Source organism: Metarhizium robertsii (genome assembly GCF_000187425.2).
Source record: "Metarhizium robertsii ARSEF 23 chromosome Unknown MAA_Scf_5, whole genome shotgun sequence".
NCBI lineage: Eukaryota > Fungi > Ascomycota > Sordariomycetes > Hypocreales > Clavicipitaceae > Metarhizium > Metarhizium robertsii.
In genome coordinates, this window is record NW_011942193.1 from 146,737 (window position 1) to 163,401 (window position 16,665).

The following is a 16,665-nucleotide window of genomic DNA, read 5'->3' on the forward strand; positions in this document are numbered from 1 at the left end:
TAAGGAATAAATCTCGTCCCATCCAATCAACCGTTGCCAATGTCGTACATAAGTGGAGGTGCAGGATAAAGCCAAAGCTAAAAGTTGACTTAAGCGCCGAGCATTCCGAAAGCAACTTGTCGAGTCACCTCAACTTCAACTCCAACTCATTTTCGACTAAACGTGTGATTACTACTGTGGTTCACCCCAAACCAAAGGCTTGGTCGAGCAAGATGATACAGGAACATGTCCGAGTCTGAGACGGCTACATATGTTTGTGGGAGTCGAAAGTCCACCGATACGTCAGGTGGCTGCGATATTTGTTTGTCTCACGACAACGTACCTGGCGCCATTATTAATATGAGAGCCAAGGCAAGGTCAGAAGCGGCAGGCATGTATGCTGGGGTATGAAGACGATAAACGACAAAGGACTAGAACATTCAAGGTTGCAAAGGTGATGAGGAAATATACGCAATGACGAGCGTTTGATACTATGCAGGTTAAAAAATGCGGGTTGCATTCACGATGCACTCCTCAAGAGTTACCACTATCCAATCATGACTATATCGCTCGCTAGTAGAATGGGAGGTTTAAGATGTCTTGGTAGAAAAGTCAAACATGCGGAATACAAAAGACTTGTTATTATTTGCCCCCCCCCTTCCCTGCAATCATTACAGCCTACTTCTCAATTCTATATGCTAATACATACACATGATAATTTTTGCTTGAAAAGCAGAATACTACCGTTTGATTGAGCTCTGGGCCTTGAACCGAGGCACCCGCAAAAGATAGTACAAGGCAAAGACACAAATTACATCAAAAACGATATAACCAGTCAATATGCCAACATTTCTCCACGCAGTACTCTTATCCGTGCTCAACCCGAGACTTTTCAGCACGGTATCGGCCCTGGAGACGGGGCAAAAGACACATGGCCCGTCCCCGCTCTCAGAATTTACAACATAGCCTCCTGTGTCCCGCATATATGCCTCAAGATACCTTTGGCACGACCCGTAACCCGGCGGAAGGGGGACATGAAGCATCTCCACGGAAGAGCACTGTACCCGAATCCCCGCGATGCCTGCAATAGCAATGCCCTCGAGGTAGTAGGTGAGGGGCGAGACGCGATACATGAACTTCCAGAAACCAGGCAAGTGATCCGGTGTCACCAAGATGCTACGACCAGTTAGCGCATCCCGTCGTCAGGGCCCAAGCGAGCAGACATACCCGCAGAATACAAGACTCAGCCAGAAGCAAAGAGTGGACATTTGGATTGCGGTTTCGATCTCTTCAATGATGGCTGCAAAGGCTTGAGAGATGGTGCAGCTCCAAATGATGAAGAGCCACAAGAGCATAAAGGCCAACCCCCCGCGCTCAATCACGCCAAAGGAGGCATCGCCGTTGCGGTACATGCCCGTGGGATAATACCAACAGACGAAGATGAAGACGGAAATGAGCGTAAACCAGGCAACCTCGACGATTAAATTGGCTGCTACCAGGACAACCCACGAATAGAGCTTGGAGTCGCGCTCTCGGACCTCGAATAGATGCCGTGCTCTGATGAAGCGTGGAATGATGAGCATGGAGAGGATGCTAAACAACTGACAGGTCAGAAAACATGAAAATAAAAGGCTGATGAGACCCTGGATGTCGCTATCGGTTTTGTAGAATGAGATTCCGTTCACTAGACTCTGGGGGTTTGTCAGCGTCAAGATGGTTACGCGAGATGGGCAAAAGTGAAGCCATACTAATCCGAAGCAAGTGGCCGTCTTTGTGTATAAATAAATCGGGTTCCTCCACTGGTCGCGAAATGTTCGCTGCACCAGGATGAGCAGTTGATGAAGCATGGTCGCTCCATACCCTCCTTGATTCTGCCGCCGCGCATCTGCTGGCACGACAGCTTGGTGGTCGCACTGGTTCGTAAAGCCTGCAAGCTGATCGAGGACCTCTTGTCTTTCCGTGCTAGCATTCCACTTTTGAGACCAGGCCTGGTGGTCATCGGCGGGCTTGGTAGAGTCTTCTATTACATCCATCATCCACTCTGCTGGGTTCTCGTCAATCGAGCATGTCCGCGATCCCCGTGACTCAAAGTACTGTTTTAGAACTGTGGCTTCTGGCCCGATATCTCCGAAGTAGACAGTTTCGCCACTTCTCAGGAGAATAAGACGGTCAAACTGGTTGAATAACTGTGCCGAAGGTTGATGAACGGTACATAGGATGGTGTGCCCATTGTCTGCGAGCTTGCGCAAGAGCGTACAGATTGACCAGGCTGTCTGACTATCGAGACCCGATGTTGGCTCATCTATAAACGAATTAGCAAGCTTGCATCCCGTTTGCGAACAAGGTACCTGCCTAGGAAAAGTACGAGATTCGGCATGGCAGCCAGCTCAACTCCGATGGAGAGTCGTTTGCGCTGTTCTACATTTAAGCCTTCGCCTGGAACACCGACTGCTGCCTCGGCGTAGGCTTCCATATCAAGCATCTTCAACACAGTTTCCGCGTAGGCTAGTTTTTCAGATCTTGACCGGGTGCTCGACTGCCGCAGCAGTGCGCTAAATTGCAGTGCCTCGCGAACAGTCGAGGTGGGAAGATGGTTGTCGTCCTGCTTTACGTATCCCATTCTTTGCTGGTAGTCACCCGTGGCGCCTCTTGGCCTACCATCAACGAAAATGGTCCCATGAACCTTTCCGCGCAAGGCTCGCGCGGCCAGAACATCAAGGAGGGTTGTTTTTCCAGCCCCCGTGGCGCCCATCAGAACTGTGAGACTCCCTGGTTTCAGCCATCCGCTGATATCTGATAATAGTCGTCGGTTGCCCCCACGAGTCTTGATGTCATACGATATCTCGCTCCATTGAAAAGTTGACGTTTGTCGGCTTCTTTGCATGGGCGTCGTCACATCTGCCTCGGGATGAGCACCTTGTCCAGACGTCTTGGAGCCTAAATTCGCATCGATTGCGCCGATTTCAGACTCCGAAATGCCCGTCTCCTCACTACATTCAAGTATCGGAAGAGGCTTCTTGAATAACAACACCTCTCCACGCGACTTTTGGGCCGGTATGTACTCTGCTGCCAACAAATGGCCGATGCAGAAGATGACCATCATGGCAAGCAGAATGGCCATATTTCTCCACATATGGGCTTCGACATAGCCGTATTTCAGCCTGAGAAATTCAGTTCCATCCACCAAGTCTGTTCCAGCAAGTCTACCCACTTCCATGCACAGTTTTTCCGCGCTTGTAATGTTGCGGTAGTCTGGGCCATCTGGAATAGTGGTTGAGCATAGAAATTGACGATGGCGTAGTTCATTAATCATGACGCCTTCGTAAGTGTAGGCGATGGGATTGATGTAGCGGAACCAACCAAGCCAGGGAACCATGTACGGCGGAGGGACAACATATCCTGTATATAGCACACATAAGAGGGTGAGAATAGAAACTGGCGTCAGTGTCCCATCCCGGGATCTCGAGAGGAACCCTATCATCCGGAAGAGCATTGCCATGGCTAGCAGATTGACCATCATAAACAGCCAGTAGGTAAAGAAGGAGTCTCCGGTTCTGCGAAGGTTTGTCATGAAGTAAATCGGAAGATGGAGCATAAACGATAGGGCTACTTTGGCGGGAAAGTCCAATATCATGAATGCGACACGCTCAACGAAGGCGTGATAAAAAGCATATTGACTCTGCTTCTCCACGATGGGCCGTTGTGCGTACATGAGGTCGACCTCAAACGCAGGGACGAAGGAATTCAACATGGTGACGAAGAAAAGAAGGGTTGAACGCGGCAACAAACTACCGGAGCCTTCGTCCAGGTTGTAGTATGCGCTTCCAATGATGAGGCCCAAGACGACATTGGCAACCAGCATTGACACAACAGGGACGAAGTGGTTGAGCTGGCGTTGATACGCTCGTCGAAGACACACCATGATTTGTTTGTATATTGAGAGGGAAAAGGTGGATGGCGGCAGGCTGCAAAACCAACACATTAGCCCGAGATGCATAATGCAAAGACATTGGAGCTCACCTTGCAACGTCCCCCGTGACCTCCTTGTCAGTCAAGTGGCTAGAACCTCTGCCATGGACGGGATTTGCCAACTCAAACTCAGCAATCTCATCACGGAGCGATTTAGCCTGACGGCTCATGTTCCACGCCGAGACAAAATCGTCCCGCGATCTCGGCGTCCGGTTGCCCCAGCCTTCTCGAGCAACACGCTCCGCTGGATTCGTCATGGATGTCAAGAAATCCGGAGTGGTTGCATTGATGGGCCTGGCAAAGCCGAGGGCTGTGAAATAGTCTGCAGCGTCGTCTACGGGCCCAAAGTAGATCTCACGACCCTCATAGAGGAGCATTACTTTATCGAATTGCTAATTGGGATTAACCGGAGCCTGGGTGAAAGCTGGACTTGCGACCAAGAGCCTCACCTTGTACATGGATTCCGAGGCCTGGTATAAACTCATGGCAACCGTAGACTGCAGCACGTCCGTCGAACGTCGGAGAAAGTCAATAAAGCGCTGGGCCGTTAAACTGTCCAGCCCTCGGGTGCTGTTATCCCAACATTGTACCTGTGCTCCGCCAATGTAGGCCTCGGCAATGCTTGTCCGTCGTTTTTCGCCACCGCTTACACCCCTGATGAGGGCATCTCCCATCCGCGTATCATATCCCGAACTCAGGCCAAATAGCGCGGCAATCACGCGCGCCGTACCCTCTGCTCTCTGCGTATCATCGTGTTGCTCAGAAGCCAGGTTGTGTCTGGGCCGAGTGGAAGCTGCAAACTCCAAGGTCTGACCTAGAGTCAGCTCTGGGAAGTGGACATCGAGTTCGCCAAGGTTGATACATGTCCCGGGTGCGCTGCGGTGCATTTCTTTGAAGGACGTTCCTGTGCATGGTAAATAAAATTTGAGCTTATTGATTTCAGCCTGAGACGGGTACATGTTGATTTGAGCAATACCTTGATAGTTGATGACTGATCCTGCGCCAACATGGAAGCTGTGAGTATCTCCTGATAACGTTTTGAGAAATGTTGAGCACCCGCTGCCAGGGCGTCCCAGAACCAGGAGCATCTCTCCTGGGAGTATCAAGCCTTCGAATCCAGACAAGATCTGAACTTGTTGTCGCGACCGTATGGCTCGACATGGTCTCGTAAGAGCCGATATGTACGTGTCTAGATATTGTTCCGACGCTCGGCGACCGATGCACTGGAGGTTGCGAAAAGAGATGCCGATTCGACTACGGCGACGGCTTTTTTGTGTACGTAGCCACTCTTCAAGGACCGCTTGATAAGAGCCAGCACTGTCGGCGACTTCTGGAGGTTCAATCCCATGCTGAGTCTCCATTGTCGCGGCATGGAACGCTTGGAACGCTGGGAGTACTGCGGCAGTGTGGTCGTGGTACCTGGATTATATATAAAAGCAAAAAGTCAGAACATGAATCCTGTAAAGCGGTTGACTAAATACTGTACCTCTCTAACTAGTGAAATGCAGCGGTGTCGAGCAAGATGAATGGCAGCTTCGTTGCAGGCTCAATGGTTGCCAGAGGAGGGCATCACGTACATGGGCACATGACAGGCACCAGACGCGAAATGAAGGGCAGCCCTCAAGCCAACACGTAATCCATACCCATGACCGGTACTTGGAGGAGTTGCAGCAGAGTTGAAAAGAGCTGAACAGCCCAGATGTTCCATGTCTCGATCGACCACCTTCGTCGGGCTTTGCGCACTTGACACCCACCCGTGCCGTTTGTCACGCTGAAAGTACGGAGTACAAGAACACATGTAAACTTCTGGCGGAATTAAAAGTATAGTTACTAAACGGAAATGGCAAGACTGGGCCCAATATTGTTTCGTGGCACCGCATGCGCCAGCGCGTCTCGTGTAACCAACAGAGTCGCCCGTGCAACCAACAGCCCGTTGTTGGCCGACAAGATATAAGGCCAGCCTTGGTCATGTTGGGGCTGTGCCTATGAAGGGTTGCATTTACGACATGAATAATGGATTATGATTAGTAATAAGATGACTGTTTCGCAGCGACCCCCTCCATTTCCATAAGCATCCGCATGCATGTCATGATACCCTCCAGCAACGAATCGGTTAGGTTCTGGCATCCGTCTACGGAGCATCTTGTGCGAGCGTGACACTCCAGAGGCGAGGTCTGCTCCATCCCAAGTTGAAGTCATAAACAGGCATTATTTATGAGACGTATGTACATACAAGGCTACGTGTGTGCAACAAACTAATATTGACGAACAGTGCAATGCTGATGCCCTCTGATGGCCATGGCCCCCAATGTACCCGTGCCCGCTCCATGTCCGCAGAGTGGTCAATAACTACCTCATTTCCCGAGTACGCTCATCTCGCTAAATAGCAATGTCCCATCCTTCTCGGCATCGCATGTTGCAGCAGCCACAGGGCCTGAAAAGCCCTGCAGGCAGGCGCTGAAAGATACCATGTTCGTTATGTGTCCAGACTTGGAAGCAACTTGATACTGGCAAATTTACTCGGTTGTGAAATCGCGACGCGGTTAATGAGTGCCGTTGGGCGTTCTTCTTTTCCTGATGCGAAAGGGAATCTTGCGCGTTGGCAGCTCTACCCCAATTCCGAACCGGTCTCTGCCCGTCGGAATCGTGTCTGTGAGAAGCTCAATGTCATACTGACTCACCATCGTAGCCAGGGCGAACGTGATGACACCTTTGGCGAGGAAGCGGCCTGGGCACATATTTCGTCCACCTATACTCGACACATGGTTAGCGGACTCACAGACACGTTTGCAGCTTGTAATCATCGCGGCTGCTTACCACCAAACGGGACCCAGGAACCCTCGAGCCCCTCGAGAGAAAAATAGGGTTTGCTGCTGTGACCATCGTCATGACGAGACTGGGCATGCTGGTGCCGACTCTGATGGCGAGACGGTCCGCTCGAGGGATCGGCTGGGTCGACTATAAACCGATCGGCCCAGAATGACTCTACCCGATGAAGACCATCTTTGGTATTCCAGACATGCTCGTTGTGATGGGCGACACCGGCGTTTATAAATCCCCAGCTCGCTCGAGGAATGCGCCACCTGCCCAAATCAAGCTCGCTGTCGAGCGGAATCACCGGCATCAAGACCGTCATGTGAAGGCGCAGCGTCTCGGCGAATATAGCCGACAAGAGAACGTGTCCTGTCAACTCTTTGTGGTGTACATCTTTGAGGGATTTCCCGTTACAAAGCTCGTCCAGGTCTTGTCGCAGTCGTTGATGGAGGGAGGCGTCTTGAAGAGCATGAATAATGGCCATCATGGCGCAAGGGGTTGTATTGGCCAACGCACTGCCATCACGTCAATATCAATCTCGGCCCTGCGCGTCACGCAACTCAACAGCGCACCACTTACCCCCAGGCTACACCAACATTAATAGATGCAATGGCATCGTCGTCGAAGAACGGCTGAAATGCCTCGTGACGGTATCGGGTCCAGCGACAGCCCCAATGAGGGTCATGGTCGCCCTCATTGTCGTTGGGTGCCGCGGCGTGATTCTTCCTGGTACGTCTTACCCAAGACCTGAATTTGCCGTGGAGCTTGGAACGGAGCCTTTCAGCCCTGCTAAATGGAAGCATCTTGAGCAGTGAGGGGATCAAACGATCATACTCGAAGAAGAGACTGATGAAATCGGGGTGCATTTCCAAGAACTTGGGCCCGAAGATGGCTTCTATCTCAGCCGCAGCAACCGTGTGTTGGATACAGGTCCAGAAGTCTTCCATCTCTATCCACTCTGTTGCCGTGAAGACGGCCATTCGTCTGGAAAAGGCATCAATAAAGCGTTGCAGCGTTGGATCCAGCCCAGGGCCTATCAACGCCTGGCGATCGCTTTCGTAGATTTTACGATACACCCGCGGGTGCTCTGTACAGCTTGTGCCAGGCAAAGGCTTCGCGTTCATGCCCGTCTTGTCAAGGAGATACAAGTTGGCAGACTCGCGAGACAGGCCGCACGCGTTTCGGAGGAAATGAACAGCCATAGGGCGGAAATCCAACAACGACGAGACCTTCCAGATGCGCTCAATTATATCTGGGTCCTGATACAAGTATACATCGATGCCGGGGAGTATTGGTACACGTGCAACGGTTGCTTTCCCATTGTAACATCTCCACACCACGGCGGTTAGCTCTCAGACAAGCATGAAACAGGCGCACTCACTCACGTAAGACGGGTTAGAGTCTCTCTCGTGTCTCGCAGGAGCGGGAGGATAACTCCCAAGTAGGGGATGAGGAATGGGTACTTGGGCGGTATCTTTCCATTGCCAGGAGATCGATGCGTGTAGTGAAACCGGATAAGTTGATGAGCGAATACAACTAACTGTGTGGCAATCACAATGGCCAAGACACAAACCCAGGTTGGTGGGCATGCAATACCAAGTTCGCAAACCGTCATCGTGTCTAGTCCCAACATGGCGCTTGCGCAAACAAGAAGGGTGTTTGTGCGTTTTTTAAGATGCACCGAGTAATACCGGCAAACTCAAGGCTGTATACCATTACAGATATCATGTGAGAAGCCTCGAGACGTTGTGAGGCTCTCGTAATCTTGCAAATCAGCCAACGGCCTATTTCCGGACCATGCTGACGAGGCGCGTCTCGAAGCAACTATGCTATCGACGACTATGGTAACCGCCGTACGGAGCACATCATTCTTTATAAGCCCGCTAGTCTTGGATGCACTTGGCAGTTAATCCATGAGGGAGACTTGACCGGCGTACGGGCTGACATAGCCATGCATGCCACCCATCTCCGTCTAGGAATATCACGCAACCAAGCTTTAGTGCCGCCTGAAACGGACACTTGCATTTTCGACTGTAGGATCCGCTGACTGGTAACCATACTTGGGCGCAATGGGTGTCTGACAAGTTGGAGGCCATGGCAGCATCAGGGTGGGAGTATTGGCGAGCCTCCAGCCTCGTCTGTCTGACTTGGCATAAGCAGGCCATCATTCCACCAAGACTTCTTAAATCTCTGCAGTTTCCTCTTCGCACTTTTCGCAAGTGTCGGCTATTTCGGCCATCAAACAACCGCCCATCCCAGCCGCATCATACCATGGACGGGCTAGACTATACGAAAGTCCCCCTCGGGGTGCCGCCTCCTGGGCAGCAAAGCAATCTGCTGGATGCTGAATCTCAGGCTTGGATCCCTCGGCTCGCCATCTACACTACTCTTCCCGTGGCCCTGTGCTTTATAATAATGCGTATCGGTACTCGCATTCGCATGAAGCACAGCTTGGGCTGGGATGATTGTACGGAGATCCAATAGCTTGGCCGTGCCGCCTTTATACTAATCGTCTCAAGATCTCTCCATACTCTCCGGTGTTGGTCATAGCATGTTCATGCTCCGGCGCTTGTGTACCAAGGTCTAATGTGTCAATATAGTGCGCCAGCTCGGGACTATGCGGCATCTTGTTGGCTGAACGCAAGTACTTTGCCTCGATTTCAACCCTCTTTATCTCACCATTCTCTAGTACTCGACGACATGTATGGCCGCCACTTCTGGGACATACCGGTCAGCGCCGCAACATCCGAGTTGATGAAGGTAGCCCTGCCGCATTCCCCCTACACACGAAGAGCCCTGCTAATGACGGTCAAGTAGGAAACCTGCGCGATAACCGCAATGTACGATGTATCTGCTGCCCTGACCAAGGTTTCTCTCTTGGCCCTGTTCCTCCGCATCTTTGCGCGATCGCGGAGGAGCAAGATGATGATTTGGGCCGGCATCGGCTTCACCGTCGCATCCTACGCCACCTTGCTCGGGGCATGGATATATTACAGCGCTCCTCACCAGGGTGAAGGCTGGTCGGATACAATCTACCAAGTGAGAACTGGCAGGGACACGCCGCCCATTAGTGTTGTATTTGGCGCGTTGGCCATATTCACAGACTTTTACATCATTGCCATACCCATCACGGCGATATCCAGCCTCAACCTATCGACCAAGAAGAAGTTTGGTGTCTCGGCTCTCTTTGTAACCGGTCTCTTGTCTGTACCTTCCAACCCCCACCCTGATGGGCAGTACTTTTGCTGACGCTGCCGACCATGTCCAGAGCCTGCGCCTTTTCTGTCGCTGGGCTGTCTCCACGAATTGAGAATTATCGACTGACCATGGTCCATGGTACTCCTGATCCGTTTTGGGTTTCATGCCCATCATACGGCTTAGCGTCAGTGCCATATTTATATACGTCGTGGTCTGGTTCTAACGCTGACTTTGACGCTGTAGTGTTGCCGAGATCAATCTCGGCATCGTCTGTGCTTGTGTTCCCGTCATTGTCCCCTTGCTGAAGGGTCTACTGACCCAGCTATCGGTCACTACTTCATCGTGGCGGCGCTACTGGGGGGCGAGATCCAAAGGGTCGACCGACATTCGTAATTTGGAGGCTGGCAAGGGAAGCCCGGCGCCAGATCCGAACCGTCTTGGGAGACGTTGGCTATCCTTGAACCTTGGCTCGCAGAAGCCACGAGGAACGCCGTCGTCAGGGACCATAACGGTAACGCAAGCAACTGAAATTCACATGGTGCCGTATTCGGAGCTGCGCTCCATCGACATGGACTACCATAGATATCTGGGCAATGGAAAAAATGGTTCGCATGCCGCCAGCGCTGAAAGGGGACGAGCAGGGTAGCAGAACGGAGGTTGTGTGTTGGAAAATGTCACATTAGCGTAGCTGTGTAGTGATTATTGGTGTCTAACAGAATGATGTCATTCGCTCCATGTCCTTGATGTCGCTTGGGATCTATTCTTGATGTTGCGGCAGCGGACAACTCACTCATGTGCCAACCTTGGAGTTGGGCACATGCCCGACTTTAATCTCATCCATCAACAAGCACTCTGTGGTATTATGCGCAATGCGGGATTGCTCTCATTCGTGCGGTATGTTGTACTCGGTTGGCTTGGGAGGCTACGAAGGAGGTGAGACGGGAATACTACCCCCAAATTTACGACAAACGCGTTCCAGGGAAGAAGCCAACACTCGGAACCAGAGGTGGCTCAAGTGCTGTCTCGTTTGTCACACACATGCAAGGCTCTTCTCAGTGGCCCCTGCTCGGCGACATGCAGGATACGCGTCAGGTTCCAAGCCTCGAATGATGGATTACAGGCACCTCGCTGATGGCACCCAGTGGCTGACCTCGAGGGTATTGTGTTGGTCCAAGTCAGCTTACTCCTATAAATGGATCGCCGATCTCTTCTGCCAAATCATCCAGCCAACACGCATACATACGTCGTAGGCTTACGCCACCCGCAGAAACCAACGGGCACCATTTGAACGCCCGACCACCGACAGCCACACTCCCCATAGCGATGAAACTTCAGGGTCGCAGCTTTGTGTAACCTAATCTTTATTTTTCCCCTCATCTGGCTTGTTGCGCCCAGGATTTCAAAAGAGAAGAATACCTACCGCGTACTCCGTACGTGCCGCTTATCGACGCCGTGCCGCGAGGCCATTTGAGCTCACAAAGTCCGGCCTCGCTTCTCTCTCTCTCACTCTCTGTACTGAGCAGCCGCGATTCTTTTCGGCCCTTTGTGGCATCAACCCCAACAAGATGGGCTTTCCTGCGTCTGTTTCCGTGCAAGCGGTCCTGGTTACTTCAGTACTCCTTGCAGGCGCATACCTCTACAATAAGTTGCACTACAGACGTTTCAGGCAGAATGCTCATATCCCTCAGCTTCCCCCGTCTCTGCTCTGGGGTCATCTACGCTTGTTTGATCAATTCACTAAGCAAGGCATCCCCGACCGTCATCCAGGTAACCCCGCTACGTCTGCATACCATCATCAGATGCCAACCGAGAGCTGACCCGAAAAGATGTCATCATTAGTGAGATGCACGAGGCGTTGGGGAAACCGCCCATTATGCTTCTAGACAACTGGCCTATCGTTCCCCCCATGGTTGTCGTTGCCAACCATGAAGTGGCCGAGCAGGTGTCTCGCTCTTCCGCCGATTTTCCATATAGCGTCATGAAGTCGCCATCCGTTGACCATATTGTGGATTTGATTGGACCGAATTCAATCTTGCTCAAACAGGTAGATTCACCCGACATGTTTCGTTCGAGTTGCGATGGCTAACGCCCTGCAAGAATGAGCGATGGAAGGCCGTTCGCAAGAGATTCAACCCTGGCTTCGCACCGCAGCATTTGATGACACTTTTGCCCGTCATCCTCGAAAAGGCGCAGACCTACCTCGAAGTCCTCGATCACTTTGCCAAAACAGGGGAAAGCTTCTCGTTGGACCAGCACACAACAAACCTCACATTTGACATTATCGGTATTGTGACCATGGGTGAAGATGTGAATGCACAACAGGTGGATTCGACACAGCAAGGAGAGCTGATAAAGAGTTACAAACAACTCATCAAAAGTGTGTACACTCGATCAAAAACCGACCATGGCAAGGCCTGGCTAACACCACAATTGAATAGCATATGCCGACGATAAACTTCAGCTCCCCTGGTGGCTAATGCCTCATAGACATATCAGGCGCCGTCTCATTGGGCAGCAGATTAGCAACAGATTAAAGGCTATTGTTTCCTGCAACTTTGAAGCCACAAAAGCCGAATCCAACACTAGTCGATCGCGGAGCATCCTGGCCCTCAGTCTCCAGGACGTGGAGAAGCTCACACCCGACATATTAGCCGAAACGTCTGATCAGCTGAAAACCTTTCTTTTCGCAGGCCATGATACTACTAGCACTCTGATTATCTGGACCATCTATGAGCTCTCGCGGACGCCGCACGCGCTGAAAGCCGTACGCGAGGAGCTAGAAAGACTACTTGGACCTGAAACCACACAAGATCCAACGGCAATAACGCAGAAGCTTCTTGGTCCCGGAGGTGATGAAATCATTCACCAGATGACGTACATCTCTGCGGTTCTCAAAGAGGTCTTGAGACTCTACGCGCCCGCCGGCTCTATTCGCATTTCCAAGCCGAATACGGGCCTCGTCGTTTCCACCTCGCAAGGCGACTACAATCTTGACGGAAACTGGATCTACCTGAACCACTACATCATGCATCGCGACCGAGCAGTGTACGGGGACACGGCAGAAGACTTTGTGCCTGAGCGTTGGCTCAAGAGCGACGGCTTCCCGCCCAGCGTATGGAGACCGTTTGAAAGGGGCCCGAGAAATTGCATCGGCATGGAACTGGCGAATATCGAGGCGCGGGCAATTACTGCACTCATAGCCCATCGGTACGCGTTTGAAAAGGTGGGCATTGGTGAGTTGGACCTGGACTCGGGCGGGGAGCCTCGTCTGAATGACAAGAATCAATACGCGACCAAATCCAAACTGTATACTGTAAGTTTCAACCGCACCCTGGCCATTTGAGGATCTGTTGTTAAGAAGGGTCTTAGACGATTCAGATTACGGGAAAGCCAATTGATGGAATGGTGGTAAAAGTGCGACGAGATACAGCCTCGAACAGAACATTAATCTAGACGGATCCAGTTCCCCTTTTTCGAAAGAGTTTCTAAGCTGTGGCTGCTTTGCTAGTTTAAGTAGTTTTGAAGCTAATTTGAGAAACTGGCAGAGTTTTCTTGAGCTTCTTTTATTAATAACATTATCAGACATCTACTTCCCCAGTCGCATGCGTTAATGTCTCCCACGCTATGAATAAAGAATCTGCGTGCGCGGGCCGCGCAGCCGCCGTAAACTGCTTTGTATTCGGCATGTCATATTTGTCACTAAGATTGCTGTATCCAGGTTCCGTCATGTCCTTGATGTTCTTGGTGACATTTCCATTGCAAAGCCAGTCGGGTGCTTGCTCAGTACCCCTTTTATTGTCATACTTTGTAAGGAATTCAAGTGCATGTCGTAAGCGATTGCCAGTATCCTCAGAGTACAAGTCTCTTCCCTGGATTCGCACAGTCTCGGCCACATGGCTGATGGAAGCAATGCCATAGCTGCTGTGCATAAGGTCTCGACACGTCTCCATGACCATTCCGTCTTCCTGGAACGTGTCTTGACCCCACCACCAGCGTTTTAGCAGTGTCTCTCGAGTCATTCCTGGTGGTAAGAGTGGTTCAGAGCCATCGCTAAGAAGCGTGTGAGTATTACTTGCATTAAATTAAAAGAAGGAAGCATGACTGGCCGTACCTCTTTAGATAGACGTAGTAGCTTGCCGAGTTGATGAAGCGTTCCAAAGACGACTTATACACAGCCCTGTTGTGGACGAAAACCGCAATAGAGATGCTAGCTTCCATGAGGACTAGATGGATGTTGTTAGTGATACAGAAAAGCCGTAGGAAGAGATTTAGTGCCTACTGAGTTCCCAGTTGTTCGGTTTGTCGGATCCATTCTGGACAATAGGGAGGTACACCTTTTTAAGCATGGTTGAAAAAGTAGCAATATCTTCTTCTTTCCACCCTGCGCCCGAATATCGAATGATTTCCCCGGCTCGAGCCCAAAGCGAGGCAGCCCAGGCAGCTTGAAGGGGCGCATTTCCCCCCGTATGCTCCTTGATCGTATTAGCCCAGGCATTCATAATAGAAATCGCGACGTCAGCCTTGGCCTGGTCCTTTTTTGTGAACCACGCCAAAGCATTCGTGTAGGCCGCCATGGCGTCACGCCGCTCATCGGTACACCCATTATCCGGCTTGGAATAAGCACCGCAATTGACGTTTTCCCGCGGTTTTGGGTCCGTGACTCGGGCGTATGGATGCTTCATCATGGCTGTGTAGGCATTCGACCAAGGCTGCTGACCATCTTTGACCATTGACCTCATGCGCCGTAGCTGGGGTCTGTCGACGAATACACCGGGATGAACAAATTTCATGCCCGGTGCTCTCGAATCTAGATTGGCTTCGGTGGAATCGGAGGCATGTTGCTGGATAACATGTCCGTTCAGGCCAACGGAGAGGGCTAGAATAGCTAAAAATACGCCAAGAATCATATTTGAAGTAATTTGATAAAGAGTTTTATTGGCAGTATGTGAACCTTGGATGTAGAGCGTAAACAGCCTGGTTGAAAGAAAGAGCTTCGTGTAGCCATTGTTCGCGTTTTATATCTAGTTTACTGTTGGTATTGAACGTGACATGGAGAATATCGGTATAGTTGCATGTAACGTATCCGTAGTCAAGCCAAGAGGATCCTGACTCAGGGCAGTAGCTTCATGTTATCGCATGAGGTCAACGCCATCCGTATATATTGACACACGCAGTCTCTTTTAATTACGAGGTAGTATGTCGACAAAGGCACCCAACGGAATAAAAGTTTTTGCAGGGAAGACCTTGTTTTACGTTAATGACGGAACTTTATCCATGCCCACTGCTGTCTTCAGGCCAGTTGATAGAGCACTGGTGTCCTCAAGCTTGTCTCCATTCTTTCCACAAGAGACGACAACAAGCTAGTCCGATTTCGTACAAGGCTGCATAATGCGCGAAATTAGGTAATGCGTCATAGCTTGGCCGTTGGGCATTGCAGAGCCAAGAACAGCGCTAGTCTGGTACTTGGCCGCGAATTTGGACTATTGTTTAGGGATCAATTGATCTAAAACTTCGAGCGTCGCGCGCATGCAAAGGGGCACGACGCGTTGGAACCAGCAGTAGGAAACCAGAAAGTCACGTGCATGGCAAAGATAAGCAATCAGGGACCAGCGCCAAGAGAGAGCCCTAATTTAGCATGCATGACTACTAATTAATTTCGGATAGATCCATGTCTGGATCGATATCCACACTTGACTCTTTAGTGACTGGTCTGGTGTTTCACACAACAAATCGCGGTAACGGGAATGGCTCCCTCTCGGCACCTACTCGTCCTGTGGCAAAACTTCAGAGTAGTATTATAGTGGGAGAGTTGACGTTACGTGGCTTGGCGGTTTGGATTGTATAGAAGGATTCTTGCGAGACACGATTGGCTGTGTGAAGAGATCCTGCAAGGTACAGCGAAACAAGACTAATAACCTGCAGAGCGCAGCATATTGCCCAATGGCTCGTGGAGACTCGCTTATATAAGAAAATTGTATGGTAGATGAGGCCCCACGAGCCATTGGGCAATTAAAGAGATAATGGAAGAAGAGCAAGGCTAAGTGGGTCGACTTTAATCATGTGACTTTCAATAGCTTGACAAGAAAGAGAGAGTCCGTTACAAATTTCCATCTGCAATAGGCAATACTTTTATTAGATATGGCCATGTTGGATCAGAAAGAAGCTGCGTGTGGTCTGGTGCCTGTTACTATTTACACTACCATGGCCAATTAATTTTTGTTGGCTAGCTGCCACAGACGATTTCAGGTGCCAGTTCGCGAAGCCTCAAGCTATCCTATGCAGCACCCACCCTATATATCATCACCACGGGTCCATGACCAGTAATGGCACAACGAGTCGCGCGTTACCGCTGGGCACCATACATTGCAAACATGAAATAGTTATAAACGGGGTCGCAACATAGTGACTATTGCCTAGCCTCTGCTACGAAGCCGCCAAGACTCAAGACCCCAGGACCCCAAGATTTTAGCAGCCTTAAATAAAAACAGCATGACGGTACGAGTTTCCTCCACATAAGCATATTCCCAATATCGCACGAGGGGGGCCACTGCTATATAATCCGTCGCCTCATAAGCATGATTTGTACACAGCTTCTGCCTTTTTTCCCTTTTTTTTTAAAAAAACAAATGGGGGCTACTTTCTCATCCAACTATCAATTAGTTTTGGCGCCGCCACAAGACGTATCAGCAATACATATCCCTCGTG

General features: G+C 50.7%; 5 protein-coding genes across 5 annotated transcripts; 2 read left to right on the plus strand and 3 right to left on the minus strand.

The window, feature by feature from the left end:
* Nucleotides 1–719: 719 nt before the first annotated feature.
* On the minus strand, nt 720–5,309 carry MAA_11186 (uncharacterized protein; the record flags this gene model as incomplete). Its single annotated transcript, XM_011413166.1, has 6 exons — nt 720–1,155; nt 1,207–1,670; nt 1,728–2,300; nt 2,345–3,944; nt 4,000–4,340; nt 4,398–5,309. The coding sequence occupies 6 exons, from the start codon at nt 5,307–5,309 to the stop codon at nt 720–722; spliced, it is 4,326 nt and encodes a 1,441-aa protein (XP_011411468.1).
* Nucleotides 5,310–6,491: 1,182 nt separating this feature from the next.
* MAA_09543 (Cytochrome P450 CYP5331A1) lies at nt 6,492–8,377 on the minus strand (the record flags this gene model as incomplete). Its single annotated transcript, XM_007827541.2, has 4 exons — nt 6,492–6,697; nt 6,766–7,277; nt 7,342–8,091; nt 8,148–8,377. 4 exons carry the CDS (start codon nt 8,375–8,377, stop codon nt 6,492–6,494), a joined length of 1,698 nt encoding a protein of 565 aa, XP_007825732.2.
* Nucleotides 8,378–9,033: 656 nt separating this feature from the next.
* Nucleotides 9,034–10,606, plus strand: MAA_09542 (uncharacterized protein; the record flags this gene model as incomplete). The annotated part of the gene is made up of 5 exons (XM_007827540.2): nt 9,034–9,229; nt 9,452–9,522; nt 9,580–9,965; nt 10,031–10,144; nt 10,204–10,606. The coding sequence occupies 5 exons, from the start codon at nt 9,034–9,036 to the stop codon at nt 10,604–10,606; spliced, it is 1,170 nt and encodes a 389-aa protein (XP_007825731.2).
* A 919-nt stretch (nt 10,607–11,525) lies between these two features.
* Nucleotides 11,526–13,303, plus strand: MAA_09541 (Cytochrome P450 CYP586F1; the record flags this gene model as incomplete). Its single annotated transcript, XM_007827539.2, has 4 exons — nt 11,526–11,727; nt 11,787–12,004; nt 12,058–12,337; nt 12,399–13,303. 4 exons carry the CDS (start codon nt 11,526–11,528, stop codon nt 13,301–13,303), a joined length of 1,605 nt encoding a protein of 534 aa, XP_007825730.2.
* Nucleotides 13,304–13,538: 235 nt separating this feature from the next.
* Nucleotides 13,539–14,867, minus strand: MAA_09540 (proteinrelated to secreted protein- sviceus; the record flags this gene model as incomplete). Its single annotated transcript, XM_007827538.1, has 3 exons — nt 13,539–14,010; nt 14,072–14,183; nt 14,240–14,867. 3 exons carry the CDS (start codon nt 14,865–14,867, stop codon nt 13,539–13,541), a joined length of 1,212 nt encoding a protein of 403 aa, XP_007825729.1.
* Nucleotides 14,868–16,665: the final 1,798 nt, after the last annotated feature.